Source organism: Aotus nancymaae, unplaced genomic scaffold (genome assembly GCF_030222135.1).
Source record: "Aotus nancymaae isolate 86718 unplaced genomic scaffold, 86718_ANA_hifiasm-v0.15.2.pri h1tg000021l, whole genome shotgun sequence".
Taxonomy (NCBI): Eukaryota; Metazoa; Chordata; class Mammalia; order Primates; family Aotidae; genus Aotus; species Aotus nancymaae.
The window spans coordinates 28,979,084-29,000,291 of record NW_026988433.1 but is presented as its reverse complement, the minus strand read 5'-3'; the positions used below and the strand labels follow the sequence as shown (position 1 = coordinate 29,000,291).

At 41.3% G+C, this 21,208-nt stretch overlaps 1 protein-coding gene across 5 annotated transcripts in view; it reads right to left on the bottom strand.

Moving 5' to 3' along the window:
* GLT8D2 (glycosyltransferase 8 domain containing 2) overlaps positions 1-21,208 on the bottom strand; it is a 70,882-nt gene that overhangs the window by 22,808 nt on the left and 26,866 nt on the right. For 4 of the 5 annotated variants that reach the window (XM_064379906.1, XM_064379905.1, XM_064379907.1 and 1 more), the window contains 3 exons: positions 7,964-8,096; positions 5,927-5,973; positions 1,893-1,985 (listed from right to left, as the gene is read on the bottom strand). In XM_064379906.1, coding sequence (XP_064235976.1) covers positions 1,893-1,985; positions 5,927-5,945 — 112 coding nt within the window. In that variant the 5' untranslated portion in view covers positions 5,946-5,973; positions 7,964-8,096. Of the gene's footprint in view, positions 1-1,892; positions 1,986-5,926; positions 5,974-7,963; positions 8,097-18,386; positions 19,372-21,208 lie in introns of those variants that run through there. The other variant, XM_064379908.1, reaches the window with a different exon arrangement.

Below are 21,208 nucleotides of genomic sequence, written 5' to 3'. Positions count from 1 at the left end.
AATTACGTGTTTTGTATCCATTCGCTAGTTGATGTACATGTGAATTGTTTCCAGTTTGAGGCTACTATGAATTATACCCTATGAACATTTGTATATATGTCTTTGTGTGAAAATCATTCTCTCTGCAGATGCTCTCTATGTTCATTTAGATCAGATTATATGTTTTTAATTATTTTTAAATGATTTTTTTTTGAGACAGCGTCTCACTCTGTCGCCCAGGTTGGAGTGCAGTGGCACAATCTCAGCTCACTGCAACCTCTGCCTCCCGGGTGGAGAATCAAGCAATTCTCCTCCTCAACTTCCTGAGTAGCTGGGATTACAGGAACCTGGCTAATTTTTGTATTTTTAGTAGAGATGGAGCTTCACCATCTTGGCCAGCCTGGTCTTGAACTCCTGACCTCACGATCCTCCCACCTCAGCCTCCCAAAGTGCTGGGATTACAGGCGCTAGCCACAATGCCCAACCCAAATTAATTTTTAAATTACAAAATATAATCAGAAAGAAATGCCAGCTTCATCGAAATAGGGATGTTGTTTTTGTTCACTGTTGTGTTTCCAGTCCCTAAGCATCTGGCTGAAAAAAAAAAGTGAGGAATAAATGTATGTAACACACCAAAATAGTAACTGTATTCAGAATCTCACTCTGTCATCCAAGCTGGAGTGCAGTGGCACTATCAGGGCTCACTGCTGCTTAGATCTCCTAGGCTCAAGTGATCCTCTCATCCCAGCCTCTTGAGTAGCTGGGACTATAGGCAAGCCCCACCATGCCCAGGTAATTTTTTGTGTGAGTGTAGACAGGGTCTCGCTTTGTTGCCTAGGCTGAGCTGGTCTCAAACACCTAGACTCAAGTGATTCTCCCACCTCAACCCTCCAAAGTTCTAGGATTACAAGTATGAGCTACCACCACCAGCCCATAAGTGTATATTTGCTTGATTGATATAAAAAGTAAATTAGCTGGGCATGGTAGCTTACGCCTGTAATCCCAGCACTTTGGGAGGCCAAGTCAGGAGGATAGCTTGAGCCCAGGAGTTCAAGACCAGCCTGGGCAGCATGGCAAAACCCATCTCTCCAAAAAATACAGAAAGTTTGCTGGGTGTAGTGGCACACACCTGTAGTCCCAACTATCTGAGGGTGCTGAGGCAGAAGGAATGCTTGAGCCCTGGAGGTCGAGGCTGCAGTGAGCTGCTATTGTGCCACTGTACTCCAGCCAGGGCAACAGAGTGAGACTCTGTCTCAAAAAAAAAAAAAGTAAATTAATTAAACTGTAATAAGCAGTGCTTCTTTCTTTTTATGGAGATTGGCTTTGTGTGTGCATTGGAGTTATGAAGGTGCCATCTCAAGCAATTCACCCCATGAGGGAAACACAGTTCTCAGTGCAGCTGGGAGAGAACACAGGGCCAATGGAGGGCCATTTTCAAGTTGAGAGTTATGAGGCTGTCTTGCACTGATGGGAATTTACCAGCAGGGAGAGGAGAGAGAGGGCAGTTTCCATAAGCAAAGTCATTGAGAAGCTCCAAAGAAATGGGGTGTAAATCGGTACACCCACTGTGTGGTCCAAGAACCCACAGCATCAGCCTCAACTAGGAGCTAATTGGAAATGCAAATCTTGAGGCTCCAACCCATACCTACTTATCCTACATCTCACAGGTGGCCCAGTGCTGCATTTTTAGCAAGCTCGCCATGTGAATCTCACACACGCTAAAGTTTGAATAGCACCGACCACCCTAGAGAACAACTGAAAAGGTGTTCTAGGGCAGATATTCTACTAGCAGGTCCTTGAGAGTTGACCAAATGGTCACTTGTCCCTGAACCCAGATATTGAAAGGACTCAGAAGAACACATTCAAACCACATTACTGTGTATCCTATCTCAATGAATTCCATGTCTGCTCACCTGTGTCATTCTTGGGCACAGTCCCCTTATGTACTTTCTTATACAGAATCACACAGAGGGTCACGATCAGAAGGAACAGCAGCACCTGATTAACTGACATAGAAATGGAAACACGTTAACGTTGAACCTGTGAACCCGAAATCACATGACAAAGTTTAGCATGGTAATGTGAGTAGATGCCTTCCATGTCACATGGAGAAGTGGTGGTCTGAGACCTTTCTATAAGCAGATAGCATATAAAGAATTAACCTGGCCAGGTGTGGTGGCTCATGCCTGTAATCCCAGTACTTTGGAAGGCTGAGGCAGGCAGATCACTTGAGCTCAGGAGTTCAAGACCAGCCTGGGCAACATAGTGGAATCCTGTCTCTACAAAAAAAGAAAAACAAACAAACAAGAAAACCCTACAAAAATTAGCTGGGTGTGGTGGCATGCACCTGTAGTCCCAGCTACTCGAAGGGCTGAGATAGGAGGATGGCTTGAACCTGGGAGGTAGAGGCTGCAGTGAGCCAAGATTACTCCAGCCTGGGTGACAGAGCCAGACTCTGTCTCAAATACAAAAACAAACAAACAGAAAGAATTAACCTGGAATACTACTGTTGCTCAGAGGTCTTGCATCTTTACTGAATTTGTATAACAGTCCCAATTGTTTTTTGGTGGAGTCTTTAGAATTTTCCAAATATAAGATTATGTTGGCCAGGAGTAATGGCTCACACCTGTAATCCCAGCACTTTGGGAGGCTGAGGTGGGCAGATCACATGAGGTCAGGAGTTCAAGACCAGCCTGGGCAACATGGCAAAACCACATCTCTACTAAAAATACAAAAATTAGCTGGGTGATGATGCATGCCTGTAATCCCAGCTATTTGGGAGGCTGAGGCATGAGAATTGTTGAACCTGGGAGGCGGAGGTTGCAGTGAGCCAAGATCAAAACACCGCACTCCAGGCTGGCTGATAGAGCGAGACTCTCTCTCCAAAACAAAACAAAACAAAAATATATCATCTTCAAACAAGGATAATTTGATTTCTTCCTTTCCAATTTGGATGCTCTTTATTTCTTTTGCTGTACTGTGTTGAATAACAATAGTGAAAGCAGCCATCCTTGTCGTGTTCCAGATGTAAAAGGAAAGGCTTTCAGTTTTTCCCCATTTAGTGTGATACTAGCTGTCGGTCTTTCACATGTGGCTTTTATTTTGTTGAGTTAAGTGATTCTTCTATGAGCCAGTAGTAATTATAAGTACATGTTCTTAGCCATTATGACACAGTTGCTTCTCAGTTAACTCAACCCCTGGTCAAGGATGATGTATGTGCAGGCCAGGTGCGGTGGCTCACACCTGCAATCTGAGCACTTTGGGAGCCTGAGGCAGGTGGATCACCGGAGGCCAAGGAGTTTGAGACTAGCCTGGCCAACATAGCGAAAACCTGTCCCTACTAAGATACAAAAATTAGCTGCGTGTTGCACATGACTGTAGTCTCAGATATTCAGGAGGTTGAGGCATGAGAATTGCTTGAACCTGGGAGGCGGAGGTTGCAGTGAACTGAACTGCAAGAGATTGTGCCACTGAACTCTAGTCTGGGAGACAGAGGGAGAAGAAAGAAAGAAAGAAAGAAAGAAAGAGAGAGAGAGAGGGAGGGAGGGAGGGAGGGAGGGAGGAAGGAAGGAAGGAAGGAAAGAAGGAAGGAAGGAAGGGAAGAGAGGAAGGAAGGGAGGGAGGGAGGGAAGGAAAGGCAGAAAATTCTTGCCTGCCCTGGGTAAACAGTTAGAAGACCCCAATGCCCCTAAGCCTCCAGGTCTGTCTGTTCCAGTGATGTTTGCTCTTAGGATCTGGAGAGAAGTAGAGTGGCGTAAAACAGTGTTTTCTTGAGTATGGAACACATAGCACTGGTGGTGCATGAAATGATTGGGGAAGTTCATGTTCATAGCATTAAGTAATATTACATCACCATATGAGAAAGTCAGTCTTTCTGATTTTAAGTGCAGGAGCACAACAAAAGCTACCCAGAATTGAATCATATTTTTCTAATTGTGTATATGTTTAAAGCTACTTTTTTTTAATGATAGGCAATCATTCTGTTTTCATTTACAGTAAGGATAAGAACTTTCTATTATGAATTACACTTACAAAAATGAGTCAACTTAAAGAAAAATGTGTTTTTTTAGACAGAGTTTCACTCTTGTTGCCCAGGCTGGAGAGCAATGGCATGGTCTCAGCTCACTGCAACCTCTGCCTCCTAGGTTCAAGTGATTCTCCCGCCTCAGCCTCCCAAGTAGCTGGGATTACAGGCATCCACCATCATGCCTGGCTAATTTTTGTATTTTTAGTAGAGACGGGGTTTCACTATGTTGGCCAGGCTGATTTCAAACTTCTGACCTCAGGTGATCCTCCCGCCTTGGCCTCCCAAAGTGCTAAGAATACAGGCATGAGCCACCATGCCCAGCCCATATTATTTTTTATTATTTGTATGTATCAAGAGACTTAATCTATTGACTGCATATGGATCTATTTTTTTGGCCTCTATGCCTTTGTCTTCCCATTTGTAAAAGAAAAGAGTCTCCATGGATGCCTTTCAAAGCTACATCCTGAGGCTGTGATTCTATTTTGCTGACACCCAGTTCCTCACTGCCTTATAAATTACAGATTCAGCTAGGGTCAATCAGATACTAGACTTGGTTTAAAACAAAATTATGGAGAAGCAGAAAATGGACAAAATTCTACAATTTATCAACAGGTCAGATTAATACACACCTGCCACGGCTGAGCATGGTGGTTCACGCCTGTAATCCCAACACTTTGGGAGGCCAAGGCGGGTGGATCACTTGAGGTCAGGAGTTTGAGACCAGCCTGGCCAGCATGGTAAAACCCCATCTCTACTAAAAACACAAAAATTAGCTAGACATGGTGGCGGGTGCCTGTAATCCCAGCTACTTGGAAGGTTGAGGCAGGAGAATCATTTGAACCTGGGAGGCAGAGGTTGCAGTGAGCAGAGATCACATCACTGCACTCCAGCCTCAGTGACAGAGCAGAACTCCATCTCAAAAAAAAAAAAAAAAAAATTCACCTGCCACAACCAACTTGGAGAGGTGGCCCAGTGTCTACTATCACCTGACACTTTCAACTGTGGCTGTTAGCACTGACATAGAGTTGCCTGATAAAATTATTTTTTTAGTGCAAATATGTCTTATGCAATATTTGGGACATACTTATACTAAAAATTTATTTGTTGTTTATCTGAAGTTCAAATTTAGCTGGTTGTCCTGTCCTGTGTCTTTGTTGGCTGAATCTGGGAACTCTACCCTGAGGGTAACACAATTAGGTTACTATGTTTCTCTACAAATTGACAAATGACTGGATCTACCATCAGAGGCAAATCCAGGTTCTGATGGGTCTGAAGAGTTGAGGTGACTCTTTAAGAATATGAAAACAAAATTACAAATTACAAATGCTAAATTAGATATGAACATGAATATTTATTCAGAATGAGAAAATGCATTATATCCGCAAGTTTTATAGAAATATATGATCCTTCTTATAAGTCAACTTCCACTTCTCTTTTGTTTGTTTGTTTTTGAGACAGGTTCTTGCTCTGTCTCCCAGGCTGGTATGCAGTAGTGCAATCTCGGTTCACTGCAGACTCTGCCTCTCAGGCTGAAGTGATCCTCTAGCCTCAGCCTCCTGAGTAGCTGAGACTACAGGCACCCACCACCATAACCGGCTAATTTTTGTATTTTTTGTAGAGAAAGGGTCTCGCCATGTTGCCCAGGCTGGTCTTGAACTCCTGAGCTCAACTGATCCACCCACCTAAGCCTCCCAAAGTACTAGGATTACAGGTGTGAGCCAGTGCGCCCAGCTGATAAGTCCACTTCTGACTAAAATACTGAACAACTCTCCATGGTAATCATCCGGAAATGATGATGCCAAAACTATCCATGAAAATCAAAGACAATTCAAGAAAGAAGAAAAGAGCCAAGCCCCAGCATCAAAACAATCCTCCCAAATATCTGATTTTTAATCATTATTTTCAAAGTTGTAATCTTACTTTTTCGTAACAGAGCCATGTGTGTTCACGCAGATAAGAACTGTAATCTGTGGATTAAGAAAGAAAAATCCATTTAAAAGAGAATCAATTAAAAGTCATCAACAAGTGTTAAGGACTATGCCTTCTCTGAAGGACTGATCTATCATGAAGTGTATGATTATCTTTTACTGCTCTGAATCTAAAATTTTGGAAACAAAATAAATATAGGCCCATCTCTTCAAAAGTGATGCCTCTGGTTGAACAAACCTTACTAAGGGTCCTCAAGAACTAATCGTTTGTCTTCAGAATTTCTTTTTCTTTACTTTTTGGTGACAGAGTCTTGCTCTGTTGCCCAGGCTAGAATGCAGTGGTGCGATAGTGGCTCACTGCAACCTCCGCCTCCAAGGTTCAAGCAATTCTCCTTCCTCAGCCTCCCGAGTAGCTGGGACTAGGCATGCACCACCAAGCCTGGATAATTTTTGTATTTTTAGTAGAGACGGGGTTTTGCTATGTTTCCCAGGCTGATCTCCAACTTCTAGCCTCAAGCAGTCCATCCACCTTGGCCTAAAGTACTGGGATTACGGCATGAGCCACCTTACCCAGCCCAGAATCTTTTTTAACCTCCTGCAAAAAGAGCTCTATCAGCTGGCTGTATGCTGTGGCTCAGCCTGTAATCCCAGCACTTTGGGAGGCCAAGGCGGGTGGATGACAAGGTCAGAAAATCAAGACCATCCTGGCTAACATGGTGAAACCCATCTCTACTAAAAATACAACAACAACAAAAAATTAGCTGGGCGTGGTGGCACGCACCTGTAACCCCAGCTACTCAGGAGGCTGAGGCAGAAGAATCGTTTGAATCTGGGAGGTGGAGGTTGCCGTGAGCCGAGATCACACCACTGCACTCTAGCCTGGGCAATGAGCAAGACTCCGTCTCGAAAAAAAAAAAAAAAAAAGAGCTCTGTCAACCTTCTGGGTTAGCAGAGCACATGGCAGTAACTGGAAGTATCACACTAGAACATCTCCTTGATCTAAAATAGCAACTGCATGCTATCTTTCTACTCTCATAACTTCATTCCTTGATAAGAAAGCCTTTACATCTTCAGGAATCCCTTGGATGGGGCATGCATTATATTCAATTCAATCATTCATTCAGTATTTACATATTGTGATCCTACTAAAAGCCCAGCACTTTGCCACTTCCCAGTGATGTACCGATGAACAAAACAGTCCTGGTCCCTACCCTCCTGGAGCTTTTGGTCCAGTGGGGGAAACAGATATGAAAATGTGACACGTAAAAGTATGGTAAGTGCTATGAAGGAAGCAATGGAGGTGTTGGGATAAAGATGAACAGGGGTGGGGAGTGCATCAGGAAGAGAAATCAGGAAAAGCTTCATTGAGGAGATGGCATTGGAGGGAAGGTCGAGCAGGAGCCAATCAAGGGCAGAACATGCAGAGGAGCATCCCAAGCAGAGGGAACAACAAGTGCAAAGGCCCTGGGGCTGGAATGAGCTCCAAGTATTCTAGGAACTGCAAGAAGCTCACTGTAGCTGGATCACAGTGAACCAAGGGAGAGACTGACTGGAAGAGGCCGGAGAGGTACCAAGGGCCTGGATACTACTGTGCCTGAAGAGAAGTTTGGATTTTATTTTACGTGCATTAAACCCCTTCCACCAGTGTTTAACATTGTTAAAGCCCTAAAGTACTGTTTCCCAAACATTCCCAAGGGAATTGTGATGGTAAAGGAGAGTGAATACTCAGTGTTGCTCACAGTGAGCTCAAAGTATCTTTCAAGGTTTTTCTTTTACCTTGAAACTCATGGGAGCTGTGCAAGATGTAGTGGTGGAAAGGAATCACTCCTTTAACTGCTGGGAGAGTTCCCCCTCAGGGAGAAAACTATCTGTTATGAGAGCAAGGTCTTCTGTGCCTAGGTGGGTTGGCCAGGTGAGAGCAGGGAAAAGCTAAACAGGTTTGAATAAGGGATGAATCAAAATCTTAAGGTTTGGCCACAGCCCAAGAAAAAATGTTATTAGAGGGAAAAGGAAAGTCCAAGTCACTTACCCAGGAGAACTTCCTTTCCTATGGCAGGCCCAGGGACTGTTCAAGAACAGATGTCCAATACTCAACCCACAATCTTCTTCCACACTCTCCACCTTCTAACCTCAGCCCACCTCCACGCTGCTCTTCACAGGACCTAAAGAGACATTTTAAGTGTTTTACCAGGTGTAGTGGCTGACTTTGGGAAGCCAGGGTGGGAAGATGCTTGAGCCCAGGAGTTTGAGACAAGCCTGGGCAACATAATAAGACCCCTCACCCCCACAATTTCTGCAAAAAATACAAAAATTAGCAGGTATAGTGGTGCGTGCCTGTAGTCCCAGCTACTCGGGAAGTTGAGGCTGGAGGATCACTTGTGCCCAGGAGGCTGAAGCTGCAGTGAGCTGTGACTGCTGCACTCCAATTGGGAGACAGGGCAAAACCTGTTTAAAAAAAGAAAAAAAGAGAGAGAGCAAAAGAAGAGAAAGAAAGAAAAAAGACAGAAAGAAAGAGAGAGAGAAAGAGAAAGAATGAATGAGAGTGAGAAAGAACGAGAAAGGAAGAAAGAGAAAGAAAGAAAGAGAGAGAGAAAAGCAAAGCAAAAAAGAAAAACTGCTGCTCTCAGAAGAGCTACCAGGTTTGTTGTGTGTCTTTTTGTAGCCCCAAGCTCACAGCAGTAATATTCCAGGGGATGGGCACTGTGGGATGAGAAAGTTTATCTCATCCCACAGTGGGATGTTTATCTGGTCCCAGATAAACATCAGGAGAGGCGCAGGCTTTCGGGTGACTGCAAGGAGAAGGGAATACAAATGGAAAGAAAGAGAGCCCTGGAAGAAAGTTTGGAGGATTCTCAGAGATAGCTTTGGAATGAAATGTGCCTGTTTCACGTTGCTATACACGATTGAAGTAATTAAAATACCCACCTCCATCCAACTTCATGTAACCCAATATTGAAAGGCCTTTCTGCCTCTGTATTGAAGATTACAGAAAATATAGTGGTAGACTGGTAGAAAAAGGGAGATTTTTGGGTTGATATTCTTACAGGACTTATATTGAACATATTTAATAACCCATATGGCCCTTGGCATTGATCAGTCAAAATGAGTGCCAGCTATAAATGGCTGGCGCAGTCCCACAAGAGTTTCTGACTAATAAATAGCAGTTTTGGCACCTACAGAAAGTCAAATCATATTAATGTATTATCTATTCAAACATATAAACACAGTAGATTCTACACACACACACACACACACACACGTGCATACACACACATGATGCTCTATATTTTGATAAGCAGCAAGAACTATAATTGTCACATCATCAATTATTCTCATGTTCTATCAGGCCAACTTTTTACATAAAGTCCTTTGCATAAGAAAAATGCAAGGCAAATTCTAAAAGGCCCATCAACTAGATGTATTCCAAGAACAACTTCTTTTAACAAAAGAGACCAGCTGCTGCTTCAGAGCCTAAAGAATTGGCCTATGAGAACTATTTTTCTGCCAAGGTATTTAATACATGTTGACAAGCAAATTTATTTCTGGTCTTATGGATTTACACACATTTCCTACTGTGAGTTTCTTTCTTGATGTTCTTAAAAATTGCTATGCGTCGAGGGGAAGGAGAGCATCAGAATAAATAGCTAATGCATGCCAGGCTTAATACCTAGGTAATGGGTTCACAGGTGCAGCAAACCACCATGGCACACATTTACCTATGTAAGAAACCTGCACATTCTGCACATATATCCCAAAACTTAGAATAAAATAAAATTTTTAAAAATTGCTATGCATACTATTTCTTTTTTATTAGGTAGTATTTTCTGAATTCTTTAGACTGCATTGAAGAATCAGAATGAGTGCTTCACCCAGGGAAACACAAATGGTTCTGCACAATAAACATTCAGTATGTCTGCTTTTGTTTTAAATAGGCTTCCTTTCCATGACACATTTACTAAAGGAATATTACCATGTCAGCTTCAAAATTTGACAGGCTAATTTTTAAGTTTTAAAAAATTTACATACATTAGAATTTACTCTTTTGTTTGTATAGTTCTATGAATTTTTACACATGCATAGATTCTTGTAACAATCACCACAAATGGGATAGAGAACAACACCAACACTCCTGAAGAATTCCCTTGTGCTGTCCCTTTGTAGTCAGGCCCTGTCCAACATCTAGCCCTTGGCAACTGCTGATCTGTTCTCTGTCTCTATAGTTTTGCCTTTTCCACAATGTCATATAAATGGAATCCTACAGGATGTAGTATTTTGAGAGGCTCTCTTCTCTCACTTAGCACAATGCTTTTGAGATTCATACTTGTTATTGCCTTTATCAATAGTTTGTACCTTTTTATTGCTGAATAGTATTCCATTGAATGGATATACCACAGTTTATCCATTCACCCATTTAAGGACATCTGCGTTGTTTCCATTGTTTTGTGATTAAAAATAATGCTTCTGTAAACACTTGTTTACAGGTTTTTGTGTGAATAGAGGGTAACTACCTAGAAGTGGTATTGCTGAGTCTTTTGGTAGATATATATTTAACTCTATAAGAAACTGCCAATCTAGGCTGGGCACAGTGGCTTATTTCTATAATCCCAGCACATTGGGAAGCCAAGGTGGGAGGATCGCTTGAGCTCAGAAGTTCAAGACCAGCCCTGGCAATATAGTGAGACTCCTATTGCTATGAAAAAAGAAAAAAAAAATGTGGAGAGTTAGAGAAAAAAAATTAGCCAGACCTGGTGGTGGGCACCTGTGGCCCCAGCTATTCAGGAAGCTGAGGTGGGAGGATTGCTTGAGCCTGGGAGGTTAAGGCTGCAGTAAGCCATAGTGGCACCACTGCACTCCAGCCCAGGTGACAGAGTGAAACCCTGTCTGAAGAAAAAAAAAAAAAAAAAAAAGAAAGAAAGAAAGAAATTGACAGTCTTTTTTCCTGAGTGGAAACGGATTTTCATTTTGTATTCCCACTAGCATTATAAGAAAGTTCCAGTTGCTTTTTGTCAGTACTTGGTATTGTCAGTATTTTTTAATTTTAGCTGTTCTAATGGGTGAATTGCATTGTGATTTTAATTTGCATTTCCTTGATGATTACTCATGTTGAGCATCTTTTTGTGTGTTTATTTATCAAACACATATGATGAAATGTCTGTTTAAATCTTTTGCACATTTTTATAGGAATATTTTCTTATTTTTGAGTTTTGGGAGTTGTTTATATATTCTGGATACAAGTCCTGTGTTAGGGCCAGGTGCTGTGGCTCACACCTGTAATCCCAGCACTTTGGGAGGTCGAGGTTGGCAGATGACTTCAGGTCAGGAGTTTGAGACTAGCCTGGCCAACATGGTGAAACCCCGTCTTTACTAAAATACAAAAATTAGGCAGGTATGGTAGTGCGCATCTGTAATTCCAGCTACATGGGAGGCCGAGGCAGGAGAATCACTTGAACCCAGGAGGCAAAGGTTGTAGTGAGCCAAGATTGCACCACTGCACTCCAGCCTGGGCAACAGAGCAAGACCCTGTCTCAAGAAAAAAAAAATCCTGTGTTGGATATGTGATTTGCAAATACTTTCCCCTGGTACGTGGCTTGTCTTTAACAATGAATTTTGCAGAGCAGAAGTATTTAATTTTGATGTCAAATTAATTTTCTTTCTTTCTTTTTTTTGAAACAGAGTTTTATTCCATCACCTAGGCTTAAGTGCAGTAGTACAATCTCAGCTCACTGCAACATCCACCTCTGAGGCTCAAGCAATTCTCCTACCTCAGCCTCCCAAGTAGCTGGGACGACAGGTACTCACCACCGCACCTGGCTAGTTTTTGTATTTTTAGTAGAGATGGGGGTTTTTCCATGTTGTCCAGGCTGGTCTCAAACTCCTAAGCTCAAGCGATCTGCCTGCTTCAACTTTCCAAAGTGCTGGGATTACAGGCATGAGCCATCACACCTGGCCTTTTTTTCTTCTACAGATCATGCTTTTAGTATCATATCTAAGAATTTTTGGCCTAACATAAGGTTTTGATGTAAAAATATTATATATAATATAAAATATATATATAATTTATATTAAATTATATATAATATATAGATAATTTTTATATAAATTATATGATTATTATATATTATATATAAATATAAATTATATATAATTTATATTAAATATATAGAGAGATATAATTGCACTTTAGGTTCTGGGATACAAGTGCAGAACATGCAGAATTGTTGCATAGGTACATACATGGCAATGTGGTTTGCTGCCTCCATTCCCCTGTCACCTATATCTGTCATTTCTCCACATGTTATCCCTCCCCAACCTCCCTACCTCTCACTGTCCCTCCCCTATTCCCTGCCCAACAGACCTCAGTGTGTGATGCTTCCCTCCCTGTGTCCAAGTGTTCTCATTGTTCAACACCCATCTATGAGTAAGAACATGCGATGTTTGATTTTCTGTTTTTGCATCAGTTTGCTGGGAATGATGGTTTCCAGATTCATCCATGTCCCTACAAAGGACACAAACTCATCATTTTTTATGGCTGCATAGTATTCCATGGTGTATATGTGCCACATTTTCCTTGTCCAGTCTATCATCGATGGGCATGTGGGTTGGTTCCAGGTCTTTGCTATTGTAAACAGTGCTGCAATGAACATACGTGTGCATGTGTCTTTATAATAGAACAATTTGTAATCCTTTGGCTATATACTCAGTAGTGGGATTGCTGAGTCTAATGGAATTTCTATTTCTAGGTCCTTGAGGAATAGCCACACTGTCTTCCACAACAGTTGAACTAATTTACACTCCCAACAGTGTAAAAGTGTTCCTATTTCTCCACATCCTCTCCAGTATCTGTTGTCTCCAAATTTTTTAATGATCGCCATTCTAACTGGCATGAGATGGTATCTCAATGTGGTTTTCATTTGCATTTCTCTAATGACCAGTGATGATAAGCATTTTTTCATATGTTTGTTGGCATCATATATGTCTTCTTTTGAAAAGTGTCTGTTCATGTCCTTTGCCCACTTTTGAATGGGTTTGTTTGTTTTTTTCTTGTAAATCTGTTTTAGTTATTTGTAGATTCTGGATATAAGTCCTTTGTCAGATGGGTAGATTGCAAAAATTTTTTCTCATTCTGTTGGTTGCTGGTTCACTCTAATGATTGTTTCTTTTGCTGTACAGAAGCTCTGGAGTTTAATTAGGTCCCATTTGTCTATTTTGGCTTTGGTTGCCAATGCTTTTGGTGGTTTAGTCATGAAGTCCTTGCCTATGCCTATGTCCTGAATGGTTTTGCCTAAGTTTTCTTCTAGAGTTTTTATGGTGTTAGGTCTTATGTTTAAGTCTTTAATCTATCTGGAGTTAATTTTAGTGTAAGGTGTCAGGAAGGGGTCCAGTTTCTGCTTTCTGCACATGGCTAGCCAGTTTTCCAACACCATTTATTAAACAGGAATCCTTTCCCCATTGCTTGTTTTTGTCAGGTTTGTCAAAGATCAGATGGTTGTAGATGTGTGGCATTGCCTCCGAGGCCTCTGTTCTGTTCCATTGGTCTATCTCTGTTTTGGTACCAGTCCCATGCTGTTTTGATTACTGTAGACTTGTAGTATAGTTTGAAGTCAGGTAGCGTGATGCCTCCAGCTTTGTTCTTTTTGCTTAGGATTGTGTTGGCTATGCAGGCTCTCTTTTGGTTGCATATGAAGTTTAAGGTGGTTTTTTTCCAGTTCTGTGAAGAGGGTCATAGGTAGCTTGATGGGGATAGTGCTGAATCTATAAATTACTTTGGCCAGTATGGCCATTTTCATGATATTGATTCTTCCTAACCATGAGCATAGAATGTTTTTCCATCTGTTTGTGTCCTCTTTTATTTCCTTGAGCAGTTGTTTGTAGTTCTCCTTGAAGAGGTCCTTTACATCCTTCGTTAGTTGTATTCCTACGTATTATATTCTCTTTGTAGCAATCGTTAATGAGAGTTCATTCTTGATTTGGCTCTCTTTGAGTCTGTTATTGGTGTATAGGAATGCTTGTGATTTCTGCACGTTGATTTTGTATCCTGAGACTTTGCTGAAGTTGCTTATCAGTTTAAGGAGATTTGGGGCTGAGACAACGGACTCTTCTAAATATACAATTGTCATCTGCAAATAGAGACAATTTGACTTACTCCTTTCCTAATTGAATACCTTTTATTTCTTTTTCTTGCCAGATTGCTCTGGCTAGAACTTCCAAAACTATATTGAATAAGGAGTGGTGAGAAAGGGCATCCTTGTCTAGTGCCAGATTTCAAAGAGAATGCTTCCAGTTTTTGCCCATTCAGTATGATATTGGCTGTAGGTTTGTCATAGATAGCTTTTATTATTTTGGGATACATTCCGTCGATACCTAGTTTCTTGAAAGTTTTTAGCATAAAGGGCTGTTGAATTTTGTTGAAGGCCTTCTCTGCATCTATTGAGACAAACATGTGGTTTTTGTCTTTGGTTCTGTTTATGTGGTGGATTACGTTTATAGACTTGCATATGTTGAACCAGCCTTTCATCCCTGGGATGAAGCCTACTTGATCATGATGGATAAGCTTTTTGATGTGCTACTGCAATCAGTTTGCTAGTATTTTATTGAAGATTTTTGCATCTATGTTCATCATGGATATTGGCCTGAAGTTTTCTTTTTTGGTTGAGTCTCTGCTGGGTTTTGGTATCAGGATGATGCTGGTCTCATAAATTGATTTGGGAAGGATTCCCTCTTTTTGGATTGTTTGGAGTAGTTTCAGAAGGAATGGTACCAACTCCTCTTTGTATGTCTGGTAGAATTCAGCTGTGAACCCATCTGGACCTGGGCTTTTTTTGGTTGGGAGGTTATTAATTGCTGCCTCAACTTCAGCCCTTGTTTTTGGTCTATTCAGGGTTTCAACTTCTTCCTGGTTTAGGCTTGGGAGGGTGCAAGTGTCCAGGAATTTATCCATTTCTTCCAGGTTTACTGGTTTAGGTGCATAGAGTTGTTTGTAGTAATCTCTATGGCAGTTTGTATTTCTGTGGAATCAGTGATGACATCCCCTTTATCATTTTTTATTGCATCTATTTGATTCTTTTCTTTTCTTTTTTATTAATTTGGCTAGTGGTCTATTTTGTTGATCTTTTCAAAAAATCAGATCCTGGATTTACTGATTTTTTGAAGGGTTTTTTGTGTCTCTATCTCCTTCACTTCTGCTCTAATCATAATTATTTCTTGTCTTCTGCTAGCTTTTGAGTTTTTTTGATTTTGCTCCTCTAGCTCTTTCAATTTTGATGATAAGATGTTGATTTTAGTTCTTTCCTTGCTTCTCATGTGGGCATTTATTGCTATAAATTTCCCTCTAGAAACTGCTTTAAATGTGTCCCAGAGATTCTGGTACATTGTGTCTTCGTACTTGTTGGTTTTGAAGAACATCTTTATTTCTGCCTTCATTTCATTGTTTATCCAGTCAACATTCAAAAGCCAGTTGTTTAGTTTCCATGAAGTTGTGCGGTTCTGAGTTAGTTTCTTAATCCTAAGTTCTAATTTGATTTCCCTGCGGAGAGACTGTTTGTTTGTTATGATTTCTGGTTTTTTGCATTTGCTGAGGAGTGATTTACTTCCAATTATGTGGTCAATTTTACAGTAGGTGCGATGTGGTGCTCAGAAGAAGGTATATTCTGTGGATTTGGGGTGGAGAGTTCTGTAGAGGTCTATTAGGTTTGCTTGGTCCAGATCTGAGTTCAAGTTCTGGATATCCTTATTAATTTTCTGTCTTATTGATCTGTCTAATATTGACAGTGGAGTGTTAAAGTCTCCCACTATTATTGTGTGGGAGTCTAAGTCTCTTTGTATGTCGTTAAGAATTTGCTTTATGTAACTGAGTGCTCCTGTATTGGGTGCATATATATTTAGGATTGTTAGCTCTTCTTGTTGTATTGATCCTTTTACCATTATTTAATGCCCTTCTTTGTCTCTTTTGATCTTTGTTGGTTTAAAGTCTATTTTATCAGAGACTAGTATTGCAACTCCTGCTTTTTTTTTACTCTCCATTTGCTTGGTAAATCTTTCTCCATCCCTTTATTTTGAGCCTATGTGTGTCCTTGCATGTGAGATGGGGTTTCTGGATACAGCATACTGATGAGTTTTGACTTTTTATCCAATTTGCAGTCTGTGTCTTTTGATTGGGGCATTTAGCCCATTTACATTTAAGGTTAACATTGTTATGTGTGACTTTCATCCTGCCATTTTGATGCTAGCTGGTTGTTTTGCCCATTAGTTGACACAGTTTTTTCATTGTGTTGGTGGTCTTTACCATTTGGTATGTTTTTGGAGTGGATAGTACTGGTTGTTTCTTTCTATGTTTAGTGCTTCTTTCAGGAGCTCTTGTAAGGCAGGCCTGGTGGTGATGAAATCTCTCAGCAATTGCTTGTTCACAAAGGATTTTATTTCTCCTTCGCTTATGAAGCTTAGTTTGGCTGGATATGAAATTTTAGGCTGAAAGTTCTTTTCTTTAAGGATGTTGAATATTGGCCCTCACTCTCTTCTGGCTTGTAGGGTTTCTGCCAAGAGATCCACTGTGAGTGTGATGGGCTTCCCCTTGTGGGTAATCTGACTTTTCTCTCTGGCTGCCCTTAGCATTTTTTCCTTCATTTCAACCCTGGTGAATCTGACGATTATGTTCCTTGGGGTTGCTCTTCTTGAGGAATATCTTTGTGGTGTTCTCTGTATTTCCTGGACTTGAATGGTGGCCTGCCTTGCTGCATTGGGGAAGTTCTCCTGGATAATATACTGAAGAGTGTTTTCCAGCTTGGATTCATTCTCGACATCACATTCAGGTACACCTATCAAATGTAGATTAGGTCTTTTCACATAATCCCATATTTCTTGGAGGCTTTGTTCATTTCTTTTCACTGTTTTTTCTCTAATCTCACCTTGTCATTTTATTTCATTGAGTTGATCTTCAGTCTCTGATATCCTTTCTTCTGCTTGGTCAATCCTTTTTTCTGCATGGTCGATTTGATATTGAAATTTGTGTATGCTTTGCGAAGTTCTTGTGTTTTGTTTTTCAGCTCCATCAAGTAATTTATATTTTTCTCTAAGCTGTTTATTCTCATTAGCATTTTGTCAAACCTTTTTTCGAAGTTCTTAGTTTCTTTGCATTGGGTTAGAACATATTCTTTTAGCTCAGAGAAGTTTTTTATTAACCACCTTCTGCAGCCTGTTTCTGTCAATTCATCACACTCGTTCTCCATCCGTCTTTGTTCCCTTGTTGGTGAGGAGTTGTGATCCATTGGAGGAAGAGAGGAGTTCTGGTTTTGGGTGTTTTCATCATTTTCATGCTGGTTTCTTCCCATCTTTGTGGATTTATCCACCTGTGGTCTTTGTAGTTGGTGACTTTCAGATAGGGATCTCTGAGTGGATGTCCTTTTTGTTGATGTTGAAGTTATTTCTTTCTGTTTTTTAGTTTTCCTTCTAACAGTCAGGTCCCTCTGTGGTAGGACTGCTGGAGGTCCACTCCAGACCCTGCTTGCCTGGGGATCACCTGCAGCGGCTGCAGAACAGTAAGGGTTGCTGCCAGTTTCTTCTGTTGTCTTCGTCCCAGAAGGATACCTGCCAGATGTCAGCCTGAACTCTCCTTTATGAGGTGTCTCTTTGGATATACAGGAGTCAGGGAGCTGCTTGAGGAGACAGTCTGTCCCTCATAGGAGCTCAAGTACTGAACTGTGAGCTCCATTGTTCCGTTCAGAGCTGCTGGGCAGGTACGTTTAAGTTTGCTGCAGCAGAACTCATAACTGCCTTTTTTCCCATGTGCTCTGTCCTGGGAATGTGGGGCTTTAATTATAAGTTCCTGACATGCTGCTGCCTTTTTTCAGAAATGCCCTGCCCAGCAAGGAGGTAGCCTAGTCTCAGTCTGCCAGCAGAGGCATTGCTGAGCTGCCACAGGCTGTGCCCAGCTGCTGTGTGAACTTCCTTGTGGTTTTGTTTACAGAGGTATAGTTAGAACTGCCTCAGTAATGGTGGTCTGTCTCAGTAATGACAGACTGCCTCTGTAATGGTGGACTGCCTCAGTAATGGCGGATTGCCTCAGTAATGGCAGACTGCCTAGGTAATGGCAGATTGCCTCGGTAATATCGGACACCCTTCCCCCGACAGAGCTGGACCATCCAGGGTCTAGTTGCGCTTGCTGTGAAACTCTCAATCTAGAGAATTTCAGATTGCTAGTCTTTGTCGGGGTGGGACCCACTGAGCCAGATCACCTGGCTTCCTGTTTCAGCCCCCTTTTTCAGTTGAATGGGTGGCTCTGTCTCCCAGCCATTCCAGGTGCCAGTTGAAACGGCCACCCAGATTTGTGTGAGTTTTTGTGCGGAGACCCACTGCACTGGCTGAAACAACTATGCTGGAAACTCATGGTGCTTTTCAGCCTGGTAATCTCCTGGCCTGTGGGCAGTAATAACTCATTTGGAAATGCGGTGATCACTTACCTTCTGCATTGTTCTCACTGGGAACTGCATTCCAGAGCTGTTCCTATTTGGCCATCTTGGATCCTCAATCCTTCTTCTGAGAATTTTAAAGTTTTAGTCTTAATTTTTACATTTAGAGTTAATTTTTGTATATATCATGAAGTGTAGATTAAACTTCATCTTTTAGCATATGGTTTTCCAGTTGTTCCAAGACCATTTGTTGAGAAGGCCATTTGTTGAGACCATTTGTTGTTCCTTCTGCAGAATTGATTTTTTTTCTTTAATATTTTATTCAAATTTCAGGGTATTCAAAGGAGACTTGAAATCTGGCAAAAAGTTTGAACCTAGAGGATAACATGTATCCCAAAGAAGGAAGCAAGTTATCAACACAGGCTTTTAATTCTTTCCTATACTTTTTACAGGAAGAATTATAGATATGAATAGTCATCAGTGACTAAAAAGTGAGCTACATCATCAAATAAAGATTCAATAATGTGTCCTGGTGTGGTGGCTCACACCTGTAATCCCAGCACTTTGAGAGGCTGAGGCCAGGAATTTGAGACCAGCCTGGCCAACACTGCGAAACCTCATCTCTGATAAAAATTTAAAAATTAGCCAGATATGGTGGGGCATGCCTGTAATCTCAGCTACTTGGGAGACTGAGGCACGAGAAGCACTTGAACTTGTGAGAAGGAGGTTGCAGTGAGCTGAGATCATGCCACTGCACTCCAGCTTGGGCAACAGAACAAGACTGTCTCAAAAACAAAAAAAAATCTATAATGTTCTTAGAGTAGTATCAGGTACCAAGCAGTCAAGAAAATGTTGATCTATCGTGAAAAAGTTTCAACCAAACATTTCCCCAAACTCAAATTTTATCTTTGCATTATATTCTGGAGTATTTTATTGATGCCCTGAAATCAGGAAAGCTAAGACACCCTCCCTCTATTCTCAAAATTTACCAGTTAAGACTTTGCTTCCTGTTTTTCCCAATTTACAATTATCTTTTTTTTTTTTTTTTTTTTTTTTTGAGGCGGAGTTTCGCTCTTGTTACCCAGGCTGGAGTGCAATGGCGCGATCTCGGCTCACCGCAACCTCCGCCTCCTGGGTTCAGGCAATTCTCCTGCCTCAGCCTCCTGAGTAGCTGGGATTACAGGCACGTGCCCCCATGCCCAGCTAATTTTTTGTATTAGTAGAGACGGGGTTTCACCATGTTGACCAGGATGGTCTCGATCTCTTGACCTCATGATCCACCCGCCTCGGCCTCCCAAAGTGCTGGGATTACAGGCTTGAGCCACCGCGCCCGGCCTCCAATTTACAATTATCTATCTATATGCTTAATACAATACCTTGGACATTCATCAGAAGAAGTGGTACGCATTAAGCAAAGCATAGGATAGGGCAGGTTTGATGAAAAAATAAAATTTAACTATTAGATAAGGATTTTAGATGACAACAGTCATTTTAATCTAAAATCTAAAGTTAAATGTTGTCATATTTTTTATGTTCATTCACTTATTGGTGACATTTTGCCAATCACCCCAGAAGCTGGAAACTGACTTCCCTTATCTCACACAAAAAAAGTTAATTTGCCATAAATAACAATTTGTCTTGAAACCTCAAAGTTTATTTTAAAATTAAGTTGATGCTTCTTAATTATGGTCCTTCAAAGGAACTTCTGAACTTGACATTTGATGGGAAACTGCAGACAGAAAACCAGGAATAATAACCTTTAGAAACTAATGACATGGCAGAGACAGCCCGAGGAGGTAATTGAGAAAGGAAGGATATCACAGGGCCTCACGGTTTCATGAACCAAAGTGTTATGAGAATTTGCTGGTGGTCATCTAGGAAACTCTTCAACAGAGATTTGACTCAAGTCTTTAATTCACTGTAAACAACCAGCTACAATGTTCCTTTTATTTTCCTGGGCTATAGACAGAACACTCAAGAGCTCTGAGTGCATTGGCAGTGATCCTTTTCTCTGCCCCTTTTTCACCTGGAAAAGAATTGGGTCAAAACAGCACATTTCTTTGGATTTTTCTGAAATAGGGCTTCAGGTACTTTTTACCCATTTAGGATTTTAGGTGATATGCATGCATCTAACTTTTGGGGATGATAGAAGCCTAGAATGGTCTTTGGCCACATGGCCCCTCCTCCCACTCCATGAAAGATGCCATCTGGTATCACAGGAGAGAACGGGGCAAAGACCAGAGGGGAGCCGAGCTCTAAGTCTTTAAGGCCATCCATTTCCTGGGCATTCCATTTATGAAAGCCAGTAAATTCACAGTTTTTTCTTAAACTTTTGAAATGAGGTTCAGTTTCTTGCAAGCAAAATCTTTACAAATACATTTCTTGTGGCCAGAATGATATGTGAATATGGCGAGCAGTTTGCAAGGGGTCAGATAATAATCATAGCTATCATTTGTTGTAAATATAATTTGCATGCAACTCCAGGCTATTTAGGTACATTATCTCCTTTAATTCTAACACCATTCAAGAGGATGTATTACTATCTCCATTTTTCAAATGAGGACATTGTAGCTCAGAGAGGTTCAGTAACTTGCCCAAAATCATAGAGTTAGTAAATGAGGAGGCTGGCATTAAAAATTAGAGCTCTCTAACTTCAAAGGCCTTTAACCACAAGGTGCTGAGCTCTCAAAGGGCCCTTGTGGCTACACCAGGGGTCAGGTGAATGGGGGTCCAGATAACAGATTTCACCATGTGTTGATGAAGCTTTTACAGCTCATAGGCAAGGCTGGTGGGCTCTTTCCTGAGTGCTTGGCTACTGTAACTATGAGACCACTACAGAGGCCAAGAAACAGTAAGTGCTGACTCATCTGAAC